This window comes from Sander vitreus, chromosome 17 (genome assembly GCF_031162955.1).
Source record: "Sander vitreus isolate 19-12246 chromosome 17, sanVit1, whole genome shotgun sequence".
NCBI classification, from domain to species: Eukaryota; Metazoa; Chordata; class Actinopteri; order Perciformes; family Percidae; genus Sander; species Sander vitreus.
The window spans coordinates 16,015,767-16,041,104 of NC_135871.1; the positions used below are offsets into that span (position 1 = coordinate 16,015,767).

Below are 25,338 nucleotides of genomic sequence, written 5' to 3' on the forward strand. Positions count from 1 at the left end.
TGGATCTGTCATCCCAGCGGCTCAATAACACTGACCTCAGACCAGCTCTTCCAGGAAAAGCTGCCATCCGATCTTCATGATCAGTTTTCCACTTTCTAGGTAGCCAGCCGTTCACAAAGAGGCATCTTTAACTACTTTAGTAAGACCACACAGTGTGGATGTGTGTGCTAGAGTGTGAGCAGCCACACATATTGGCTTTGTTGTCTTTCTAAATGGCTGTCTCCTTCCCTTTTACTCCTGTCCCGACTCAGTGTAAAACATCAGTCCAATCCAGCAAAATGATTTCCAGGCTATTCTCAGAGATGGAGATCATTATTTCTGGCTTGCTGTGTGCCCGCTGGCTAATGTAGGGATAGGTAATGGCAGTGATAATGGACCTGTTGAGAGGTATGTTTGCCCTCACCCTCCCTCTTTTCCTCTCTGTTCTTCACACACTTTTATTCTATTGTCCAGCAGGTAGACAGCATGATGGATGGACGGGGCTTGGCTGTGTCCCTGTGCAAATCGGCGCTATGGTACACCCCGCCGTCAGTTGATGAAGCGCCTGTAAGCGTTTGTCATGATCGATGCCGCTCAGCCCTACTCCATCACTCAGCTTGACTGCCAGTGAAAGGCTTGGACACACTCAGAAACACAAGTAGACATAATGGTAGGGGGAAATTAAGGTGAATCGAGAGCTGGGAGAAAGGATTGATTTTCTCCATTTTTCTTCGCCATGTTAACTCTTTCATTTGCTTCACGGGTGGCAGCAAAGCACACAGCCAAAATGCTTGCGCTCATATGGGATTTTTAAGCCTACAAACAAACATAGACATCATGAATCACTTACAGTGAAAGAAGAGATGTGGGCAACAGTTAAACTAGCTATGTCTTGATTCTGTGTGTGTGTGTGTGTGTGTGTGTGTGTGTGTGTGTGTGTGTGTGTGTCAGCCCTCATGTGGGCTTGATAAGTTCCACTGACATTGTGTTTTCTCTTGGTGGTTGTTGAGTGTTCCAGTCTGGGAGCGCTGTGTGTTTCTCATTGGTTGGTGAGCTGTAGATGATTAGAGTGGAGTCCATCCATGAAATCCCCTTTAGGTCCCATAGAAAAGAGACAGTGTGGATATGTGTATAATGTGTATAGTGTGTGTGTGTGTGTGTGTGTGTGTGTGTGTGTGTGTGTGTGTTTGTATGAGAGCGAGAGAAAAGGAAGAGTGACAGAGGGTGTTATGCTAGCTGTATTTTTCAACATCAGAATAAATCACAAACCCTCTCCATATGCGTCCACACAGCCTCCTTTTTCCTCTTTCAGCACATAAAGAAGCGTAAAACATTAGAGGGTTAAATATATAAATGAGGGCTCTGCCGTGACAGTCCATGGGGCCTGTTGGAAATGAGATAATGCTGCTCTATGACTTATTTCCTGAAGTACATATGAATAAATAGAGAAAGCGACACAGCAGAGGAAAGAGAGACTATATTCGAGTGACATGCAGCTACTCATTAATTTTCCCTGGCTGTTTGTACTAGTTTTTGTGCACTTGTGTTGACATTAGATTTCAAAAGAAAAGAACATCTACAGAGAAAAATATGCTATTGAATTATGCTGCATTTGGTATTAGTGCAGTGTTTGTTTTTCATTAGGATTCTTTGTAGAGCCTATATTTAGGCCTAGAAGGGATACAGAGAGACATTCTCTCTTGGGTGTTTGTGTAAGAGTATTCCTAAAGCAGCACTTTCTCCTTCCCCGCTTATCAAGTCCTCCTCCCACTGAGCTCCATCCAGCTCTCATCTCCGCCTCAAAGGGACTAGAGAAACACCTTACACACTCTGCATGTCCTATATCTGTGCCTCTGTGCATGATAATTTGTGTGAACATGAATGAAGGATTTTATTTTTAAGACTGTATTTTGACCTCTGGATGATAACGGTAATCATGATGATGATGATGGTGATGATGATGATGATAGTGGTGGTGGTGTCTGGCTCCCTTGTCCAGATTGCTGCATGGAGGTACAAATCATTCAGGGTAGACAGGAGAGAGAGAAAGTGAAGGGAGACACAGCTAGGAGTCATGTTTATCATTTATTTGAGCGAGAAAGAAAGCATAATGTGAAGGTGTGGAAAGAGAAGGATGAGAAGGGGGGGGCATGAGGGTGAGAAGGAAGGCGCAGATACTCTTGACCGCACACAGAAACACTCAGTCACTCTCTCCGGGCCACACAAATACACACACACACACACACACACACACACACACACACACACACACACACACACACACACACACACACACATACATGCCTGTGTTTTGGCAAGCACGCAAAAGCCCTGTAGCCTCAATCCATACTCCTTCTCACCTCATTCTCTTTATGTTATCCCCCACTCTTAACACCTTCCCTCTTTTTTCATCTGCCTGACACTGCGAGTTCCTTGTCTTCTACAGTTCTCTGCACCTCGACCAAAGATAGGTCTACACATAAATGCAGCCTGTTAACATAGCCAGTTTTTTTTTCCCTTTCGAGTGGGCCTTTATGCACTCAATACCTTTTTAAAGCTCAGACATGGGCTTAATCAAGGGATAACATCTAGGTCTTGACTGCTTGTTTCTGCCATGCATTCTTATGGTTTGTTGTAGCCTCCCCTCGATTGGCTGCATCAGCTGTAGCTCCTCCAGTGACAGGGCTAATGGCTCCATTTCTACTCTAGGTCCGATCATTAACTAGCCCCTTCCTTACCTGCTCCTACCTACTGGTATCACTCAGCAGTCTTGAGTTGAGATTATAGTCAAGCCAAGTGTCTTTTACTAGTCAAGTCACGTACTAAACAACAGTTGGTGACATTAAAGAACGGCTTGTTTATTGCTAAGGCCATATGGTCAAAATTAAATGATTTAATAATAATGTATAACAATAACAATAACTTATTTCACTAGTAAATTGCTGTTGAACGACAAAAAACAACCACCAAGGACATTTACAATAACTTCAAATGCACCACGAAGCTGTAGTTTACCAGTTTCATTGAACGCACCGTCTGTGTTGTTTTTCCGACGGCAGCTCGGCAGCTGCAGATTGTTACATCCCGGTGTTGAGTCACAGTCCTCTACAGTAAAACACAGTCACACTTTACACCGTTTAGCGTTAGCTGTCAGCATTTGTAACCGTGTTTAATCCAGCTACTAGCTAGCGGTAGGCGTTAAAAGTTAACTACAGTTTTTTTTTTTACGTAGATGAGGGCTAATTCGGTCTAATTAATTAAATATTCAAGGTTCATGACTATGCAAGGCCTGCCTGTTGCTGTCTTCTTCTTTTTTTAAGTCAAATCAAGTGTTTTGAGAGTCCCCGTCAAAACCTATAAACTTGTTCATTTCAAGTCTGACTCGCCTCCAAGTCTCAAGTCTAAACTGTTTAGCATTTTCTCTTTTCTTAGCAAATTTAATTTCAGGAGCACTGCTGCTTACTGTACCATAAAAGAGTACTAATATGAGCCATTGCTCTGACACAGATTAAGACAAAATGTGGATGTGGACAGACACAAACAATGTATGCATGTTCGGTTTGTTTATTTGAATGTATTGCTCCTTATGCTCCATCTGTTGATACATTTCCAGGTTCAACCACTTCATTCTGAAAGCCCACAGTTTATGTGTGTGGTTGTTTATGTGTGTGTCTACTTGTGGGTTTTACTGTGCAGGGAGGAAGAAAGTAGTTAGCAGTTAGTGGCAGCACACTGCCATTCTTTTAACAGCCCTCACACACCTCATTAACTCTCTTAATGAGTAAGTAATCAGACACATTCCCCTTCTGTCTTTCTGTCTTTTTCTCCCTCTTTTAATGGAAGAATGAAATTAAGAGCATTTGGCAGGAATAAACATTTTCTTATCATGCAATCGAGTCAAGGAATCAAGAAAACAAACACTCTGTTTTAGATACACACACTAAAATAAATGCACTTAACGCTGGTACATATGCAAGCACCATACAGGCGCCTCTTTTCAGGATCAGCAGTTATTTATCAGTATGAAATCAAACTGTTTTCCCACTTCATACAGTGTAAATGTTTGAATTAACATTTATTCACTTTACTCACATGAGTATTTTGAAGAAAACATCAGCCTTAGTTTAGCTAGAGAGAGGGAAAAGTCGACTAATGCCAGAGTTAGTTTACCAGAAAAGTGCAAACAAAGTCAAAGAGAGAGAAGAGAAAGAAAGTGGTAATAGAGAGCGCTATGTGTGGAGGGGGTCCATGAAGGAGAGACTTTCACATAAATCCTTCAACGGTATTTCTCCTCAGAGAAACCTCTAAAACCAAGATGTCAGAACTTCAGATCATCCCGTTTAATTTATGATCCACTGTGTCAACCGCCGTTGTCAACTAACTATGGAGGCAGAGGTTATGAAATCTTTAGGACAAGAAAGAGGCAATTGTTTTTGTTCGCATGTAGGCATGTGTGCGCATATGTCCATAATCATGTTTTCATGTATTCATTAGAAGTTATATTACTTACCCACAGAGTACCAAACTGTGGAGCCTGAAGCCCTGAGGGTTTTAACCAGAAAAAGCTGTCTGCTCTAAAGGTGGCTGAGCCATTGCAGCATTCCTAGAAACTCATTTTGCTGTCAGAAATAAAAGATTAAAGAATTTGAAGTGTCATTATCATATGTGTGAAAAACCCATCTCTTTACGCTGCTTTTTTGATTGGTGGGATTAACATCTCATCATTTGGGCAGCCACAGTAGGTATTTGTGTCATTCAGAAGAGAGTTGTGTACAGTATTAGTGCAGTGTAGCCTACTGAGATAGAGATCAGAGGTTAATGATGTGAATCAGACAGGAACCAGACATTACCTTCAACTTGCGGCTAATCTCCAGACCAGGCGCCTTGAGCTATGTCTGATAACATTGCTAATTATCCCAGATATAGACTGCAGGGCTTCTTGTAAATAGGCATATCAGTAGCTGAGTTTATTGTCAGAGCACTTTACACCAACTAAATGATATCATTGTTTGTACAAGTGAAACCTTAAAAATCCTGACCGCAGCGTTTTAGGGGGCTGTAGTTCACACAGCAAGGACACACCTGAAAACATGTGTGTTACCTCATCATTAGGGCTACAATGGGAATGAACTGTGAGCAACGTCACCTAAAGAGAGCCAGGCTACATTTATGAACTAACTACCCGCTTCGAGGTATGTAGTGCATTAAGGTAAATCTATACCAGGTCTAAGTCATTTGAACACTGACTTTGCCACACTCTCGCTTACTCAGGCATTGGTTCACACACCTGTAATGAAAAAGGACTGGTGGGCATGCTGTGTGCAGGAAATAAGGAAACAAAAAAGTTGCAGGTCTGACATCATTACAGCACTCTGTGAGATACCTGGGGGCCTGGACTGGGGTTGGAGGCTGCAGCCATGCCTTGGGATAGTTTTCATAGCATTGTAATGAGTGCATGGAAGGAGTCTGAGCAGTGGATAGTGTGGCATGGCTCTGAAGGTTTTCATGAATCCCTTTAACCTTAACAGAGCTGTGCAAGTGGAGTGGTTGGGACCTGTGCCCCTGCTTCTGTTTCTTCACTTTGTCTGCTCTCTGCGCCTGCAGTACTTCACAATCTGATGACCCTGAGGTTAGTTAAGCCTGAAGCAACATCCAACTCACATTTTAGAAAGTGTGTATTGGCCAGACATGAAAATTATTTAATGGAGAAACAGAAGACAATAAGTAAGGAAAGTGTTATTTCTCAATGCCAGTTTGGTTGTTGACTATGTTTGGGCTGCTTCTCAAGTGATGCACTGTGGTGGTATTTGCTGAAGGGCTGTAACATTAGATTTACTGGCATGACTTAGTGATGGAGACCATGGTGGCCAATATCCCTCTTTGCGGTGACTGTTCTCACATAATCGTGTCTGTTTTTGAAGGGTTCAGTGCTTCCCTGGAAATCTGCTTCCAAACTAATCAGAAATGTCAAATATCTCGGAGCCAAAGCAGTCGGGGCTGAGCTTAGAAAATACCAGTGAGGGGCAACCACAGACTATGTAAAATACAGCATGGTCTCCCACAGAAATGTCCTGTTTGCCGTTTTAAGAATGTGTAAATGCAGAAATGTAGCGTTGCTAAATTTAATATTGCTCTGGCTCCCGTAGGAGTTGAACGCGTCGATAAATCCTTATAGGACACAGAAGACTACAGACTCCAAACCATGACCACTGTGATTATTCTGTTATATGTGACAGAGGAGAGAAAGAACCAGGCAGAGGGAGAAAGGCAATATAAGTAAATGAGAGAAAAGCAGACTTTCTGGCACGATGGATAGCATCATTTAGGGTTGTCACGGGGCTTTTTTGGGCACACATTGTCCCAGAACAGACCTACAGTTAGAAAGCGACCTCCCACGACCTCAGCATCTAATCCAATCAAACAGCACCATAAATGGGAGCATATAGATCACTCCAGCCAATCGTGTTATAGCGTGCTAATTGGATTATGGGGGTTTTAGTGTTCAGATTCCACCCCGAAGCTTTCATTTTACTACTTACACACATGGCATTGTATTCATATTGTCAGAGCCTTCCTGCCTCATCTTGCTTTCCAGCTTCTCATGTCCGTCGCCATCTATCTGTCTTTCTTCCTCTCCTTGCACTAACCTCTGGCGCTCCAACAATGCTGTCCCATCACAGCAATCTGTGATCATTTCTTATTGTAACCCGGGCGCGAACACACACATTCAGACACACACAGAAAAGACATACATCGCCGTGTGTTTGTTGCAGGAAGGTGAGAGGATTAATTAGCTATCAGATAGAGTGCAGGGCCAGGTAGACCAAAAGCATTCCTCTCGCAATGAGCCGCCTTGATAAGAGGCACCAATATAGCCCGAGTGCCAGACTGACTCAGCTTTCAACTCTGCACTTAGGCTGTTTTGCCAAGAGAACAACAAAGGAGCTAGAGGGAGCACAACTGTTCTGGCTCCCATGCTTGCTACTTAGGAGACATGAAGGTGGTTTGATCTTTGGGACATGATTCTGCAATATATGGCAGACTGACAGAATAGAAAGATTATTGTTGTGTAATTGCCTAAATTGCCTGCTAACTGTGTTGCCTGAATATCTCTGTGAAAGCAGATGCTATGCAGATCTGCAGAGAAAATAAAACTCCATAAAACCACAGATGATAAAATTAGATGGAATATTTATGTTCTCTTTGAACACAAGCCAGCTACGACGTGTGTGTTTCATTTGCACATCTGTATATGCACGTCACATTTTTTTGTAAATTGGGAATAACAGCTGGATAAAGCTGTTATCTGCACTGTTGAAATGTGATGCAGTTAAGATAATTAGACAGCTTCTTTGTTAGTTTATCCAAGGTATAAAGGTGATCATTTCATGGCCATTCCCACGTAGTGTCATGTCATGATAAATACATGGCCATCTCCTAATGGGGTGAAACGGTAAAGATGGGGCAAGACCCAACAAGTCACAATCAGCTGCCAACATACAGCTTGATCTTTATAGGACTTTTACTGTGCGCATGCATTCATGTGAAATATTGAACTATGCATGTTTTTGCGAAATGCCTAATTTTATTTTGGTAAAAGTTCAACAGTTGCCTTGGATTTCATATTTTAAAACAACAAAAAATCAAAACACAAATTCCATTCATTTATTTCGCCTGCAGAGTGCTGTTTTAATTTCTCCTGCACCATAAAGGCACAACCAGCCATTCATTAGAATGATTGCACAACACAACCGCTGTGGTGTGTCTTGCTCCCCTCTTTTGTATCCTGTTTAAACAGTGTATGTGCAATATTCATTCCGAGGAAAATTCTGGAAAGGATGACCCAACGGGGACATTAGACGATGTGCGACACAGTATAAAATATTACACCGTCTACACATAACTCCTTACATACTAAATAAGATGGACCGTCAGGTCTCACCTTTGTGTAACAAGTGTCATAGAGAGATTGGAACATATTATCATCAATTCTGGCAATGTAAATTGATAAAAAGATTTTGGGGTACAAGTTCACAGGAACTAAGTGGCATCTTTCATGCGAAAGTTAAGAGGGACCCAGGCCTTTTCATTCTTGGCCTCCCCTCAAGGGAGGTGACTCTAACCCGTTTAAAGTTCAAACTATGCGACAAATTGCTATTATTGGCTAGAAAATGTATTTTAATTAATTGGATCAATGATAAACCACCTACTGTCACATTATGGTATAGGGAAATATTCAGGGTCCTCCCTCATGAAAGACTTAGTGCAGTTGTGAAGGGTAACGAGAGGTCTTTCAATGAAATGTGGGCTCCTCTGCTTAAATACCTACCTGAGGATTTGACTCGGCTAGTGATGAGGGGCCAGTTTTCCCTAAAATGGCCACGCCCACCTGGGATAAATATATATATATATGTATATGTGTGTATATATGTGTATGTATATGTATGTATATATATGTATGTGTATATATATATATATGTGTGTGTGTGTGTATATATATATTTTTATTTTTTATTTTTTTATTTTATTTTATCTGTCTCTGTTACTGACATGATGGCAACATGTATAACTTGTGTTTCTGTTGAAAACCAATAAACATTTGTTCTCATAGACGATGTGCTGCGGGAGTCTTGGCCACTCATAACATTACCCCATGGGGATTTATAATTGTAGATACTTGTTTTGTGCGTCATGGGAATGCGTGCTGTGGTGTACATTAACATTAAAAGAGTAGAAGTCATCAGTCTCATGCAGAACAGTTGTGTAGTGTAGTTTTATAGATTGTGGTGTTGTGCTTCAGCCTCTCTATGAGCAACCATAAGTACTCTGTTTACGTCTGTCAGAGCTGTGGGAGCCCTCCGTGTGTGTGTGTGTGTGTGTGTGTGTGTGTGTGTGTGTGTGTGTGTGTGTGTGTGTGTGTTTCAAGACAGGCCTCTCTGGCAGTGCCCTACAGTTTCCCTGTGTAGTGTGTGATTGTGTAAAAGAGGGGCAGAGCCTTTCTGAATGAGGTTAGCTCACCATTTAAACGACAGACAAAAGACTCTGCTAATTAAAACTATAGCTACTTGTGTTTCACTCACTCTCCTACCCTCCTTTCCACTTTGACCCTCCCCTCTCTCACTCTCTTACTTTCCACACACATGCACTTTTCAAATGCCTAATTTATACCCACCGTTAGGAGCTGGACACACACACACACACACACAGCCTAATAGTAAAAGGTAATGTTCTTTGTGCCGCATCGTCCTAATGAATTCACCCCACAGGATCAGCGAGGACCCCTCATTGGTCGCTGCCCTGCAGGCTGTTTGTTCGGTCTGTGTGCCGGCAGTGAGTTGGGCACCTCACACCAGAGTGTGGTCAAGGCACAGAGAACAAATTATAGCATGAATGAACAGTGAATAATACAGCCATTATAAAATAATCACTCCATTGTGAGTAGAGCTCTTCATGCAGTACCACACCTCAGGGTTTTGGCACACATTGGAGAAAAAAAAGAAATTGCCTTTAGCTTTCTGTTCTGCACCGATGAGTGCGGTAAAAGAGGGAGTGACACTGAATAGAGTGTGAATTTTGCTGGTTGAAATGCATACTTTAAAGTCAAACATTTACAGAGGAAATTGTGTTAATATTGCTTCCAAAAGGTTGTATTACACTTTTTTTTAAAGAGCACATATCCTGTTCAACCAAACCAACCAAACCAAGTCATATTCAAGGGTAAGTTATGTGTAACTTATGCCGAATTATTGTCTCCACAGAGATCTGAGTGAGAACTTCATCCAGTCCATCCCCAGAAAAGCATTTAGAGGAGCTACAGACATCAAAAACCTGTGAGTACCTCACCCTTTCCAGCAACTGTAACTGCAACTAACGATTATTTTCATCATTTATTGATTGGTCTATAGAATAAAAAAAAAATGACCATCACAAGTTCCCAGAGCCCAAGATGTCTTAAACTGTATTGTTTTGACGGACAGTCCAAAAGACAGTTTATAGAAGTCTAAGACAATCTGAAAACATTCACATTGGAGAAGCTAGAATAAGTGATTTTTAACTTAATTGATTAATTGGCTTTTAGCTTGTGATGTTCTGCTAATTAATAACTCGATGAAATCAGCGATAATAAGTCAGTAAAGAGTGAATCAGGATTATCCCGAGCGGAGAAAATCACACTAAAAGCTACTGTAAGTGAACAGCAGATGAGTGTGCTCCATTCAGTATAATTCCAGCATGTTAACATATTTTTTTCTTTATGTGGCTGAGTTAATGGCCCTCGCTAAGAGTAAAACATTATGTGCAAATTGGTGTGTGTGTGTGTGTGTGTGTGTGTGTGTGTGTGTGTGTGCATGTTCAGTGGATTGACTCTGATTGAGTAGACTAACTACCTTACACACACACAAGCAGCTCCCCAAAGATGGCTTGTAGCAACTGTGATTTACATCATCACCAGATGACATGCACATCCACACATGGACACTTAGATTTATGAGGTGTATCGACAGAGATAAACAATCACTGAAGTCCTCCTTTGCTTCACTTCTTGGGGGTTACATGAGCTGCGATGACTAAAGCATGTATTGATTTACCATAGTCCATCATTGTACTACTTACTGTATCAATGATTACAACTACTCTACAGGGAGACAGACAGATTGTGTATGTGTCTTGTGTAACAAAGCTTCTCTCTCTCTCTCTCATGTGCTCTGCAGCCAGCTAGATAAAAACCACATCAGCTGCATTGAGGATGGAGCCTTCAGAGCTCTCAGAGGCTTGGAAGTGCTGTAAGTATTTGAAGTGATGCTGTTCATCCAGTCCCATATTGTATCATTCCAATAAAGCACTTGCTGCTAATAATCATAACTAATATATACACATAGCGTAGACTTTTAATTAGTCCGGCCATGGTATGCCAAAATACCCCCAGTGGTCCTCATGAGGGGGCCTGCATCAAGCTCCATTAACTCATTGTTCCACACAGTTAACAGCAGCGTTCCCCTCCATCACATTAACACCACCCCCACCCCCGCCCCCTCCACCCGCACCCCCACCTACTCCTCCACCTCCATCTATACCCTACCCAGCCCTGGGCAGGCCATCTGACAAGGGAATTTCAACCATCTTGATCAAAAACCCCATTCAAGTGAGCATTCCACTCTGGGCGCAGTGGTGACCATGTTATGCAGTTTTTAAACATTCAATTAATCATCCCTTGTCAAAAATCATAATCACAGGCCTCTGTTAGAGCGCTCCACCTGAAACAATGTAGACTTAGAAGTGCAGGCTGGGGGACAAAGGCACATTGACAGCCTTCTTATTTTTATGGTGATAGACTGTGTTGTGTTTGTGGGGTTTTTCAGGGGGTGGGGAGAAAAAGAAAAAAACAAAACATTAAAGGCTGCTTTCATGGCGTGGGTGGATTGCAGATGTAGTGATAGGTTTGTCATAATGGTGTAAGAGGGGTTGGGGGGATTGTTTTGGTGGGGTCTTTTTATGGGGGAGGAGGACAGGTTGTGTTAAAAGGGGGAGCAGCTTGAAATATGGTCAAGGGTTATTAGGCTGATTGAAATGACCTGATTCTCTCGCTGCAGCTGATGCCTTCACTGATGGTTCAGTGGTGTGTGCATGTGTGTGTATTGTATATTTCTCAAACTACAAGTTGGGGCGCTAGTGATCATGCTTGTATGTGCATGCATGTGTGTATATTTGCATGAACGACTATGTGTGCGTGGGAGGTGTGAGGGCTTCCCATCTGCGTGGAATGAGGTGTTATATTCCCAGTGGGATGCAACAAAGAGAGACAGAGAGAAAAGAGACAGAGAGAGGGGTAGATTTAAAATGATGGAACGGAAGAGGACAGCCGTTTTTAAAGTATAGATATAAAAATTCCTCCTCTGTGCTGACGATGTGACTTTGTTCACTTTTTTCACAGAACGCTGAACAACAACAACATCAGCAGCATCCCTGTCTCCAGCTTCAACCACATGCCCAAGCTACGAACCTTGTAAGTCACACCTGTCCCACCGCAATGCTCTCTACCTCCCTGGAGGTCAAATAAAACTATATTCCACATGCATGCAGTCACAGAGAAAGTGCTGAAGTCCCATATAATCTCTATGGGACTAGATGCATTCTGTCATTCCAGGCGGTGTTGGGGAGCAGCCATAACCACAGAGCACCACAGAAGGGTGTGTAGCAGTGCCAGGGGCCATTATCCCCTCTATCTAAACACACACACAACAACAACTGGCCCAGATAAATGAATATAGCCCCAGAAGTATATTGTGCATTGTATGTGATTACTAAATCTGAAATTATGTACAAATTAAAACAATTATGCCTGCTGAAACTCTCAGAGCCGTGACTCCACTGCTCTTGTGGTGGCTTTTTGGGCTTCCTCACTCCTAGTGGGGTTATATTAAATGGCTTTTCTGTTTATTTGTGCACTATGTGTCTGTGCACACGGGTTTGCAAGTTAGCATACATGCTCCACCGCACCACAGAACGAGTTATTCTGGACAGGCACCACATTCCAAGGAATGCCGTGTTTGGGGTATTGGGTTTAGAAAAATCCTCTTTAGTGTCTTTTTTCGAATGTGCCAATTACAATCATCCACGTAGCGTATCATTTAGTGTGTTTCGCCACAGGGATTGGATGTGATGAGTTCTCGAAAAAGAATACACTTTTAATGCTATTTGTGTCCTCAGCTGGTGGTATTTTAGATAGCAAAGAATATATACATATTTTAATGCATCCAATTGTTTCTCTCTTTTAACAGCCGTCTCCACTCCAACAATCTGAACTGTGACTGCCACCTGGCGTGGTTGGCCCAGTGGCTCAGACAAAGGCCTACAATTGGTCTATTCACCCAGTGCACTGCCCCTTCTGAGCTTAGAGGACTCAATGTGGCAGAGGTACAGAAACACGAATTCAGCTGTTCAGGTAAGACTTGTGGAGTTACTTACACTAAACTTTAGACGAGAGATACTACAAGAACATTGCATTTTATATTGTGTATAAGGAAGGGGGAAGGGTTTTATAGCATCTCAAAAAGGGATGAAAGGGCAATCTTTTTTTGGGTGCTTTGATCAAATCATTTATGCCAAAAACTCCCCGTTCTACCTCCCTCCACTCACTTATTTTTGTGTCAGTGTATTCACCTGGCAGCCACCTGACAGCTCCTCTGCCCCCAGGCAACCTCACAGCTCTCCTTTGGCCCTTTCATGTGTCTCCAGCTTTCAGGAGCTGGCATGACATATATATATATATATATATATATATATATATATATATATATATATATATATATATATATAAAAACAGACAGCTGGTGCAAAAGCTGCCCCCACTAACAGTAGTAGCCCTTTCCTCAGTCGTCATTATTCATGCCCTCTCACCTTCTCGCACAAGGTTTATTTGGATTTTAACTTGCTGTTTCTCTCTCTTTGTGTGTGTGTGAGTGAGTAAATGAGAGAGAGAGAGAGAGAGAGAGAGAGAGCAAGCATGTGCAATGTGTGATGGGGTTATCATATCAGGACAATGGAAAAACAGCATGAGAACCTCCACTCCCCACAAGGCCATCTCACTTTCAACACCAGCTGCGAGGGGTGTTAGTGTCTATGTTTGTGTGTGTTTGTGGGTTTGTCCCCCTCTTTCTCTCTCTCTTTCTCTCCATGGGATGTGATTTTTACACAGCCATACGGCGTGACAGCACAGATCATTAACTATTCATCGCCCAGGGAAAGAGACTCAAAGCAGGGGAGTGTAACGATTCCAGATAGGTAAGGGGAGCCGTGGGTGTCAGGGAAACTTTGGGGTCTGGTAGGACACAGATACAGAAAGTTGAGGTTGACCTGATATTAGCTTCCAACATGTAAGAGTTTGTAAAGAAAACTGTGGTAGATTGATTGGTTCTCTGTGAGTCTCAATAGCGAATGGTCATTCTCTTTAGGCAAGACAAACAACAGGATGAAACAAAATCTATTGATGTGTATTTCTGCCTTTCTGTGCATAAATACATGGTCATGCATTTAACACACACAAACACATACTCCCAGTTTAAAGTGGAAGAGTGACCAGAAGTTGAACTCCCAGTGAAGGACTCATTAGGGACTGGCTTGCTGGCACACACATACACACATATACTTGTGTACGTAGTCTGTGCTGTGACCAGGCCAGGCCACCTGCGGGGGATTTGGGGCGGGGTGGCGCTCAGTTGGAAGAGAGGAAGAGGGAAAAAGAAAGGCATGTTGTTGTTGTGAGAGGCAGGAGAAGGAAAATGGGGTACATTGCATAGTTATTGCAAATTATGATCATATTCTGCAGCTCTCAGTATTTTTGACTCGACTATTACTCCCAGTATTTTGCTGGGACACCTCACAATATTGTAAATGTTAGTAATGAGCAGAGTAACATATTTACTGCTTCACTTTGAGGAATAATGTATTTTTCCAGGCAGTCTTTTCTCATCAATCTAAAAAATCCAATTAGAGTTGAAGAATCCAACACCTAATCCAATATATACAAAATAATCAAACATATATTAATATAAATATTAAATATAAAAATATTAATCTGTGTACAAATTGGATTTTAAAAATAACATTTGCAGAGCAAACACATATAGGGGCTCTGTTGCATTACCAGCAGCTTGTGTGTGACATCCCCTTCCCGTTTCTATAACCAGAGGCAGTTTCTGAGCTTTTCTCACAACATAATGATCCCGTTTAGTTTAAACAGGTGAACAGCAAGGAAACAAACAATATTACTGCGAGAAGACTTCAAATCTGGGGGAAGATCTGTATCTCATTGAGAAAATAAGTATGAAAAATGATACTTGGGGCTCACTGCCAATCCATTTTATCCTAATTACTCATAATCCTCTGACTCTTTTTTAGATTAGAGAAACTTTAGTTTGTCTCCATGGCCTCCGCTGTTATTTTATTGAGCAAAACATTTACACCTAAACCCTCTTTATAATTTACAGAAGAGGAAACTCAAAGTTAGAAGCTGCTTGTGCCAATTTGAGGGTTATATGACATAAAATTAATGACTATTGCTCTGAATTACTGCTCCCAGGGAATAATGAAGTAAAAATATTGTGTTTGAAATGAGCAGTGAGTAATGAATTGCTTCAAGGGGAGGAATAAAATACAACTCCTCTAGTGGGAAACAGGGAAGAAATGAGTGTATAAAGAGGGACAAAAGTGAGAGAGCTGGTGAACCCAACTTGTGCGGAAGGGGCATTTGAGGAAAGAGACAAATGGGGAGAAGCCAGTGATAACATTTTGAAATGATGAGAGAAATGAGGTGGAGTGAGGTAAAATGTAAAGACTCGCGAGCAAATGGACAGGAGGTAATGGGTTGCGGTGACAGTCATTGGCAGAGGTACGGGAGTGGAGAGGCTGAAAATGAGGATGCTAAGAGGAGTGAGAGAGAGCCGAAAGAGCAGCTGGAGGAGGGGAGAGTGATAGAAAGGTGGAAGCAAATAAAACAAGGGAAATGGGACGGGAATAGAGTGGTAGAGATGGTGGATGGGAAAGAGATAATGGGGAAAACAGCAGCAGGAGGAACAGGGGACGAGCGTACATCAAACAGTTTCACCTCAACTATACCTGTCAGAGAGCTGTCATTGTTAAGGCCGCTCCAGCTGTGCTCTGCACTCTCCCTGATCCCAGGCCTGTCAAATATGCCATGTTAGATCAGAAGGGAGTTCTTCTCTGCCCTACACCTGATCCCAGATCTGTCAAAGCTTTGCCATTCTAGATCACAGGGCCTCAGATCACGTAGGTTGAGCGACTGTGTGAGTGTTGATTCACGCTCTTGATGCTATTTGTTGTGTTTACCTGATTCCCAGATCTGTCAAGGCATCTCGTCCCTTCAGGTAATGGATTTTGATTTGCCGGATACATGAAGTCTGACCTTAAACATTGCTTATTGGTTTATGGTCCAAGTGCTAGAACCAGTAATTTCATGGTAAAGCATAATGTTTGGCAGTGATCTTTCTTTCTGTTTTAGGGAGTGCAGTTTTGAGCACTGTGCTTTCTCTTTCACTGACTTCCACGATCACTCACTCTGTCTTCCTCTCCCTGAATTGCTATCTCCACTTCACTCTCTCTCTCTCGCCAACATTTTCCACACAAGCTGAGTGATAGATACGAAGGTAATCAAATATTCATGGTTTGAAACTCGGATTAGTAATGCTGTGTAAATGAGGCCATTTAAAAGTCTGTTTTATTCATTTTATCTGGGTTAGGCTTACACACACACACACACAGACACACCACACATACACACAAACACACACACCACACATACCAAACATGCCGTACTGGCAGTGCAAGCGCCCGATCTTCACCATATCGTTGACGGTGCTGCAGTTATTTGAACAGGTATCTAGAGACAGCGTGATGGGCTGTATGCTCTGTATGTAAATTGAAAAGTTGAAGTGTTTTAGAACAAATGGAAGTGAAGAGGTGGGGGGTTGTATAGCTGAATGTGCAGAATGGCATCAATTCCACCCAGAGATTGCAGACTCAGGAGGAAAATTTGCAGAGAGATCAATGGTTGTTATTGAGAGGCCTTCAATCACCGCTCCAACTCTATTATTCATGTCTTTATTTTCCTCTCAATATACTGTGGCACTCCTTTGATACATAACCTAGTTTCTCAAGGATGTACAGCTTTACAATAAAGTCAAGAATAGGATGTTTTATTTCTTTTTCTCAATGTCACAACATCCCTGGGAATGTGTTTTCATTTGCAATTCAGTTTATAAAGCACAAAGGGTTGATGACATGAACAGCAGCGGAAGAGTTTGAGCTCCACATGAGTGCAGGAGCTGCTCCATGTCAGCGCACAAATCTTCCGGCAAACAATCTCACCCTGTTATCCTGCTGAGAGTCGTGCTGTTCTCATTGAAACCAACCATATCCACATGTTCTCACACACCTGTATGAGCTGCACATTTTCCTCATGTTTCACTTCTCATGTAGTTTTTTTTTTTTTCTTCTCTCTGTTTCGCTTCAGGTCACCAGGACTCTTCCAGCCCTCAGCCGTGCAGCATCGGCGGAGGCTCTTGCCCCGCCATGTGTACCTGCAGTAACAACATCGTGGATTGTAGAGGGAAAGGTCTCACTGCCATCCCAGCCAACCTGCCTGACACCATGGCTGAGATGTAAGCATAATACATGATAACTGCAATAAGCAGTGTCACCACCAGTTAAAAAAAAGTCAATGAAATCCACCTTAAAATATCTTTTCAAGGGCAATTTAGTTTTTTTTTTAAAAAGTATAGATTTGCAGATACATTTAGATGCAAAAGTTATACTTTTTTTTCACATATCCACATTTGCTATCAATCATATACAGCTCAGTGTTGATCTGATTTTGCTCAGATTCGGTACAGTAGATGAGCATCAGAACTACTTGGATCTGTCAAATTGAGAGCGTATTGAGTTTAAATGTTTCAGCACAGTCAGTGCAATCTGAGCAGCAGACCTAACAGCTGCATTGTTCTTTGTAGCATGGCACTGAAGGGCATTTGTTTGTGTACGCATTAAAGATGCGTATGTGTTTCCATATGTATCCGTCTGTGTATGCTCATGCAGGGTTTTAACAGGGCTGAGAGGATTTAAACATGCATGTTTTATGTACATATGCTGTTCTAGCTTGCTTTTCTCACCATGCATCATCTGGCAGGGAGACATCCATCCATCCATTTATGTACACTGATACACATGCAGACTTAGTGCAGACTTAAAACTGAGGCTGCATGCTCTTATCGGCTCAGATGGCTGTGAACCGCATGCGAGCGCTTTGCTATCATCCCTCCCTTAGTTTATCAGTCCTCCAACATCTGTCTGGGAATTAACTGTTTACAGCCCACATGCTATCAGTCTACCGTAATTCCCAGGAATGCACGTCTAGACTTTTCAAGGTAGTGCTTTTACTCTCTTTATCAGGGGTTTAATGCCTCCGGCAGAAGTCGGCATGAAATGGTACAGCCACACCGTGATTTATGCACAGTGAGAAAAAGGGAGGATGAAGAGAGAAAGCCAGCGGTCGCATTGCATGTTCTTCCAAGGAGCATGTGTGTAGTTAGGAGGACACAGCAAGTTTCTAGGTCTCCTCCTCCCAATGGGGTCTGTTTATAAATACCCAGTTATATGGAAGTCACAGTTCCCATGTTCCCCAACAACCCTGACCCATTTCTAGTGCAGTGGTGTGCTCAATTTCCTAATTTGGACATGCGGTACAAACTTCTGTGTGTTCTTATCTAATTGAATGACCACCCAAGAAATATTGAGACATTTTAAATCATTTAAAAGTCTTCACACATGCTGCATATTGACGTTGCAGATGTAAATAATTCAGCCTCACCATAGCCTCTCAGTTTTTGCCGTGTGGGTAAGACCTCTTGGCCATGCCCTCCAGTTGTAATGTTCCACAAGTGGAGTATCTTGTAGAGGCTGATGTGATCTATGAGCCCAATAACCAGCGAGCAGCACTAATGGGAGAACAGGGACATGGCTGAAAGATAGCTCTACCATGCACAGGTTTTATAGACAGTAGATTCTCTCTGCAGAGCAGATGAGTAAAGACATTTTAAAAGTCTCCCTGCCTTTCACATCTAATTGGTGTTTAACGGCATCCTGCTAATAAACTCTACTACAGTATGTTCTGATTCATCATTTACAAGACCAGAGTGAAACACTGGTTTACGTCATGGGCATTCCTCTTGTCCTGCCAATCAGAGCCTTACCTTACAGGTTTTATTCCCACAACACTCTTTCCTTTTACTCTTTCTCCTTCTTTCTTAATTTTTTTTCTCCACATCTCTGTCTTTCCCGGCTTACCAAAGCACCACAGTTTGATCTGTGCTTGAAGTTCATTATAAAACCAGTTTCAATTACAGCAAGGCGGGCTGCTGGGTATCAAGGCCAGCCTAATGCCTTGTTAATGAGGCACTCGGAAACTCACATACACACACAAACACACACATGCTGCTCTCATTATGTTCAAATCGGAGAACTGCAACCTCCCTGCCCTGCTCTCCCCTAATGAATGCCAGTGTTGTGTTTACGGCTTTTGGGATGTGAGCTGGTTTCTGTACTCCTCTCTTGTGAGAACAGGCCCAGTTAGCCTAAACACTACCACAACAGATTATTATGCACCATGGTCTCTGTCTGCAATGACTGAACTCTGCCATAAAAATCCCCCCCCCGCCTTTCATCCGCTGCTGCGGTCCTGCCATCCATTTCTGAATCACGCATGCACTGGGTAAATACCCAAAGGCATAATGTGTTTCCCCTTAATGAAAACCATGCTCAGACCCTAATGAAAAGGATGAGGACCATTGATTGGGCTGACAAACACCACCTCACAAACACACATACAAATGTTTTGCCTGACAAATTGGATTAGAACCATTGATTGTCTGTCCGAACGCGACTCTGAGAGATTGTTTCTTTTTTCTCTTCTGATTGGACAAAGGAGCTCCTTTGTTGATTGGAGGGATTAAGTTGCTTGCACATATCGATCTCCGAGGAACCACAAACGTGAGTGCTAAAAAGTTGTCAGACAGCATTGTGTGCCCTTGACTGGCTCAGAGGGTTTTGTTATATGCTGACACACACCGGAGTACCACAGCATGTAGATGCTGAAACACATGCAAACAGCATGTAGAGTGCCAGACTGGTTTGGACCAGTCAGACAGACAGGTTGATGAGAGAACGCGCTAAAGCCACTTGGCCCAGCACTCAGCCGCATGGTGAGGGCAAAGGAACCACAGTGCTGTCACTCTGCTGTAAATCCATGGACACATTGGGACAGGCAGACAAAAACAGATATAAAGAGCATGGACACCGCAGGAATCTGTGGTCTGGAATCACTACTATCCTAAGAATGTCAATTATGCTCCTACATCGCTCCTACCCACTTCTTTGAAGGGAAACGATTCCTGATTGAAAAATCTGGAAACTCAACTACTGTTAAGTGGCTGTGGCGAATGTCTAACAAAACATTTACCCCCCATGAATAGACATAAACATAGCAATGCAGGAGGCCTAAGAGGCATGTAATAAATCTGACATGTCTCTAATAGAATAATTAAATCATGTGTAAATGGCCCTGAGTGAAAAAATCACATACTTAAGATAGTGATGGTTAACTATATCAATAGTGTTCTGTTTGCAAAGGAGTTATAAATAAATAAAATAAATATTTCTCATTTTTCTGTGGTGACAAATTGCATTTTAATGATCTTTAGATTCCGACATAGCCACTGGAATACCACACCTTGCGCAGGCCCATGCCTCCTCTTATACAGCCAGTTCCTCTGCTGGGAGGCAGCATGGTAGGACAACCAGACAGGCACACAGCTGGCTCCCTCCGGGCCCGGCTAAGCCTTGTTAAGGACAGTTTTAAAAGCTGTGAAGTGACCTGCAGATAAACAGCCCTCTGCCAGATACACCAGGGAATTGGTCTGGGACTGAGCTGGGTCCTAAGTAGCAGCCGGCCTGAAACACACAGACATGCATGCCCACACTAATGGGCTTTAGTGATGTCTGGTTCCCCAAGACCATCTGAGACTCATTAGAGTTTGTGACTGTTCTGTTCTAAATAACCAATTGTATGTTTCTCTGTGTGTTCACTTCATTCTTTAGTTTTAGTTATATATTTTTATAATGACGTTATTGCTTCAGCAACTCTTAGGCTTACAGGAAAAAGTAAACTAAAATAAGTCATATTTCACCGCACTGCAAAGGTTTCAGTGGACACTTTGCAGACACCCAGAGGATAAAGACACATTTTACAAGAACAAGTGAGATCATTATTGATTTCAGGATCTCATATGAGAACATAAGTGCTGGAAACTGTAAATGTTATACCAAGAAGAAATATTACTTTTGGTTGAAGGCCTTAACACCCTCACACAAACCCGAAACGGACCTTTTCTCCTCCAGTCCTTTTTCACAGCACTTTAGTATTCAGACTGTTTATTGGTTCTGAGGATGTTATGACTCCAACATGCCTGGACCTATTACAGCTGGGGTATAGATCTCCGCTAATATAATCAGGCCAATCACCATGGGTCAGAGGTAATGGGAGGATTACTCAAATATGTTGCCATGGAGAAGTCTATTGTTTAGTTAACTGATGGTATCTCCATCTCCTCTTCTCTTTTCTCCTCTGTTCTCCTCTTTTCTCCTCTTTTCTCCTCTTTTCTCCAGACGTCTGGAGCAGAATGGGATTAAGTCTGTTCCTCCCGGAGCCTTCTCTCCCTACAAGAAACTGCGTAGGATGTAAGTACAGCAGTACACTCACCTCAGGGCTAATAATACAGATGAGAACAAGAAGTTGAGGGCTGGAAAAAGAAGCAACATTTGTCTTCTCATTCCATTCCTAAGGAGCATGAAGTATTTATTTTGTCTGTGCCTAAAGAACATATTCTTGTTCTCAGACTTGGGGTGTTATGGAAAGCAAGCACTCAGATGCTACATGAGCATAATAACAGTTCTCATCTTTCTTTGCTGCACACTGGTATTCCCCTGGCTAGTGTTGTGTCCAGTCTGTGTGTGTGTGTGTGTGTGTGTGTGTGTGTGTGTGTGTATATTTGTGTGTTGTGCCTGTGTGGGCAAACTGTAAACTGCAGCTGGAATGAGGGCTAAGGCTTCACTCTCTCAGGGAGTGAACAGTGATTGGATGGTAGCTGAGACTGCATGGTTTTGCACCCGTTTAGCCTGCTGTCCGGTCACCCAACCAGCACACACCAGTCGGCCAAACCCATAACTCCAACACCACCAGGCCTGACCGACATAGCAGCAGAGACGAAGGAAACAGAAGGGCAGGGAGTTTCTCTGCCCTTCTTAAAGGATTCCTCACTGTTTTATCATTGGAACAGTTTAAAGTTCAAATGAGGTGAATACAGAGCAGCTGACAGACTGGAGCAACTGCTATCTAATTGTAGCTCCAAATCTCAAGCGAAATTAATATTTATTTATATGACAATTGATCAACTCGGTCAAGTTTCTGTTCGAGTAAAGAAAACCTTGAAACTGAATGTGTTACAGTAAGTTTGAAATATTACAAAAAAGGCCTATTGCTTTTTAATAAATATGATATACACTTCGGTTTTTATAGATTATATAGAAACCAAAAGGAAATAGATGTTTTCATATGTAATACATGTACAAACCAGATTAAATAACAAACTGTACTCTGCATTGGGCAGCTGCTATCTCATTTTAGAGCCCTTGACTCTAATCCCACAGGAAACATAACATAAATAATGCAATGTTTTGTACAAAAATTGTGGAGTCAATCAAGTTAAGTAAAGGGAAACTGTCTAAGTTTAACCCCCCCAAAACTGAGCCAGAAACAGAAATATAGTTGTTTGCAATATTATTATTTTCATTAGATATGATACAAACTGTTGTGGTTTTCATAAGACGTGTACAAACCAGATTAAATGGCACTGACAATGTGTTGCTCTCTTCCATCTGGTCTTCCAAACAGACATGACCTGCTACTGTTGTTGCTGCTGCTGATTCTGCATTTAGCAACAACAATGCATGGCTGCATGTCTGTGTTGACCCTCAGTGCCTCTGTTGATTCAGCTGGCTTTGTGCCCTCACTGGCCCGGCCTGTCCAACACCCTCAATATACACTGTGTGTAGACAGCATCAATACATCATAATGAATATGTTCACTCTCCTGGGGCAGGCTCTGCAGATGTTCATATATATGTTTTATATTTAGTGGTAGGCGTTTCTGATTTACTATGCTTCTTCGCATGTGTGTAACACGTGTGTGTATTTGTTTGTTTATTTGTAAAGTTATGTGTGCAATGCCTTTCCTGACACTGCCTGTCCTCTCCCAGTAAATGCCAACCACACACATTCTCTTTCACCTTGTCCCAGTTTGGATGACCTACACATGAACCGCTCCTTAAGACAGGGAAGCAGTACCCGCTGTCACACACCGACACATACATAAACACACCAGTGTCTGAGTTTACAGACACACACCAGTGCAGATGTTGGCTCCTTCGCCACGTTTTCATTTCCAGGAAACCTTAGTCCTTTGCAAGAAGACAAATGGTTACTTATTTAACTGTTAACCCCAAATGAGAAGATATCCCTCTTCTTCACCACATGATGATTTTCCTTCAAAGGTATCCAGTTGACTGGAGTTCAGTCCACATACTCCATTAACTAACTCTCTCTCTCTCTCTCTCTCTCTCTCTCTCTCTCTCTCTCTCTCTCTCTCTCTCTCTCTCTCCCTCTCCCTCCATCTGTCTTTCTCTCTTTCTGCCCCACTGTTTCTCATTTACTGTTGCATTTACTCACACACACACAGACACATAAACACATAGACACACAGGCTTAGTGGTTATCCTGTGGGGAGAGGCCTGTGGATCCTATTAACAACAGCTATGTTCAGAGGCAGTCTACTGTATTTCGCTTTGGATTTCGGCCCTGCACCCCATTTTTACTCACACACACTCACCATGATACAACACAGTGCCTCTGGATAGACCACAAATAATACAAGCAAATGTTTTGATTGGCTACAAGACTCTAGCCCGCTCCATTTCATCAAATCCCTTGAAGGGACGCACCATCAAATATGGGAGAGAGCTGGAACTCATCTTTATCCAGCTCACACTACATTTGCTACATTTGCAATTGCTTGCCAGCAACATGCAGAGGCCCTTACATCCACCCCACCTTCCTATGAGGGTGACACCCTGGTGACAGTGGGGTCATACCTCCCACAGGAAAATGACTTTTTCCCAAAACCTCAATTTCCTTGACTAATTCTCTGGCCTTCTTCTTCAACGCAGAGACCTTAGCAACAACCAGATCTCAGAGATAGCTCCTGATGCCTTCCAGGGCCTGCGCTCCCTCAACTCCCTGTAAGTGGCCCCGAGCCGAGTTTGTGCGTGTGCATAAATATCCACCCTGTTGTCATTTCCTGTGTCTTAAGCAAGTGTCTGTTGTTGTCTTTCCTAGCGTGCTGTATGGAAATAAGATCACCGACCTGCCCAAGGGGGTGTTTGACGGCCTCTACGCCTTGCAACTGTTGTAAGCAGAACACACACACACACACACACACACACACACACACACACACACAGCCACTTTGCTGATACACTGCAGACGTATACTGAATACCAGGCGTCCTTTACTCCCACTCAGTCAAGGAGTCATAACCTTCAAATAAACTTTGTACCTGTGCATATTTTTTTAGATGGAATGCATAATGAATTAATGCATAAAGAAACTCTGACAAGCTGCTTCCCTCCCTCTTTTCCTTCTTCCCTCCTTCTTCCTCCCTCCCTCTTTGTTTCCCCCTTCTTCCGCCTTCTCTCAGGTTGCTGAATGCCAATAAGATTCACTGCGTTCGTGCCAACGCCTTTCAGGACCTGCAGAATCTCTCGCTGCTATCGCTTTATGACAACAAGATCCAAACCCTTGCCAAGGGCACCTTCACTTCACTACGAGCTATACAGACCCTGTGAGTCAAACACGCACATATGAACATGCTGCTGCACACGCTCCGACACATACTGAGCCGTCACCATAAAACATGAGCCAACACAGGAGTTGTTTACTCGCAGGTCTGTGTAATAACACAGGAATGGAATCATGAGGTGGAGAGAAGAGTAAATCTATCATCTTCTCAAACACACGAACACACACAGCTTCTGCGGCCAGATCGAAATCAAAAACAGCACACACCACACCCATTCTTTCCACCACCGTTACCCAGACAGCACCAATTCGGTTAAATGAATGTCTCCTTTTTTGTTTTGTTCCGATAAACAAGGCAAACCACACGCTGTTATCAATACAGACCCCACACTGTGGCGTCTATCATGTCTGAAACAAACCGCATGACATTTTCATCCATATACATGTATGCAAATACAAGACATTAAGACACGTGTTGAAGATGATGGATAGCGCTGCCCCTTGGCTCACCGCACACACACACACATAGGCATCAGGGGCACGTGGTTTAAGGGTCTCAGTCTAAAACAAGCTTTTTGTTTTAGCCTGCATTCTGGAGAAGGGATGAAAATACATGTCGAGCCTTCCCCCAGTCTCTGGTCATCCAAATTGACTACATAATTTGGATGACAGCAAACACTCTTTAAAATTAAGTCATGTTTTAGAAATGTTGATTCAATTTTATGGTCATTTTTGGATGCTGCAGTTTGTGGTCCTTTGTATTGTATTATACTGAGTGGTGTTTCTAATCTTTTGTCAACCCAATTTATTGACCACACATTGGAAACATCTTTCTGTATGACACAATATAGACCATATCAACGACGTTTCATTTCGGGGATT

The 25,338-nt window shown here is 42.6% G+C and overlaps 1 protein-coding gene across 4 annotated transcripts in view; it reads left to right on the top strand.

The window, feature by feature from the left end:
* Positions 1–25,338, top strand: part of slit1a (slit homolog 1a (Drosophila)) — an 89,739-nt gene that overhangs the window by 40,606 nt on the left and 23,795 nt on the right. For 2 of the 4 annotated variants that reach the window (XM_078272615.1, XM_078272617.1), the window contains exons 5-14: positions 9,738–9,809; positions 10,689–10,760; positions 11,909–11,980; positions 12,756–12,919; positions 15,834–15,860; positions 17,006–17,153; positions 21,211–21,282; positions 23,826–23,897; positions 23,995–24,066; positions 24,356–24,499. In XM_078272615.1, the coding sequence (XP_078128741.1) occupies positions 9,738–9,809; positions 10,689–10,760; positions 11,909–11,980; positions 12,756–12,919; positions 15,834–15,860; positions 17,006–17,153; positions 21,211–21,282; positions 23,826–23,897; positions 23,995–24,066; positions 24,356–24,499 (915 nt within the window). The remainder of the gene's footprint in view (positions 1–9,737; positions 9,810–10,688; positions 10,761–11,908; positions 11,981–12,755; positions 12,920–15,833; positions 15,861–17,005; positions 17,154–21,210; positions 21,283–23,825; positions 23,898–23,994; positions 24,067–24,355; positions 24,500–25,338) is intronic. The other 2 variants (XM_078272616.1, XM_078272618.1) reach the window with 1 other exon arrangement.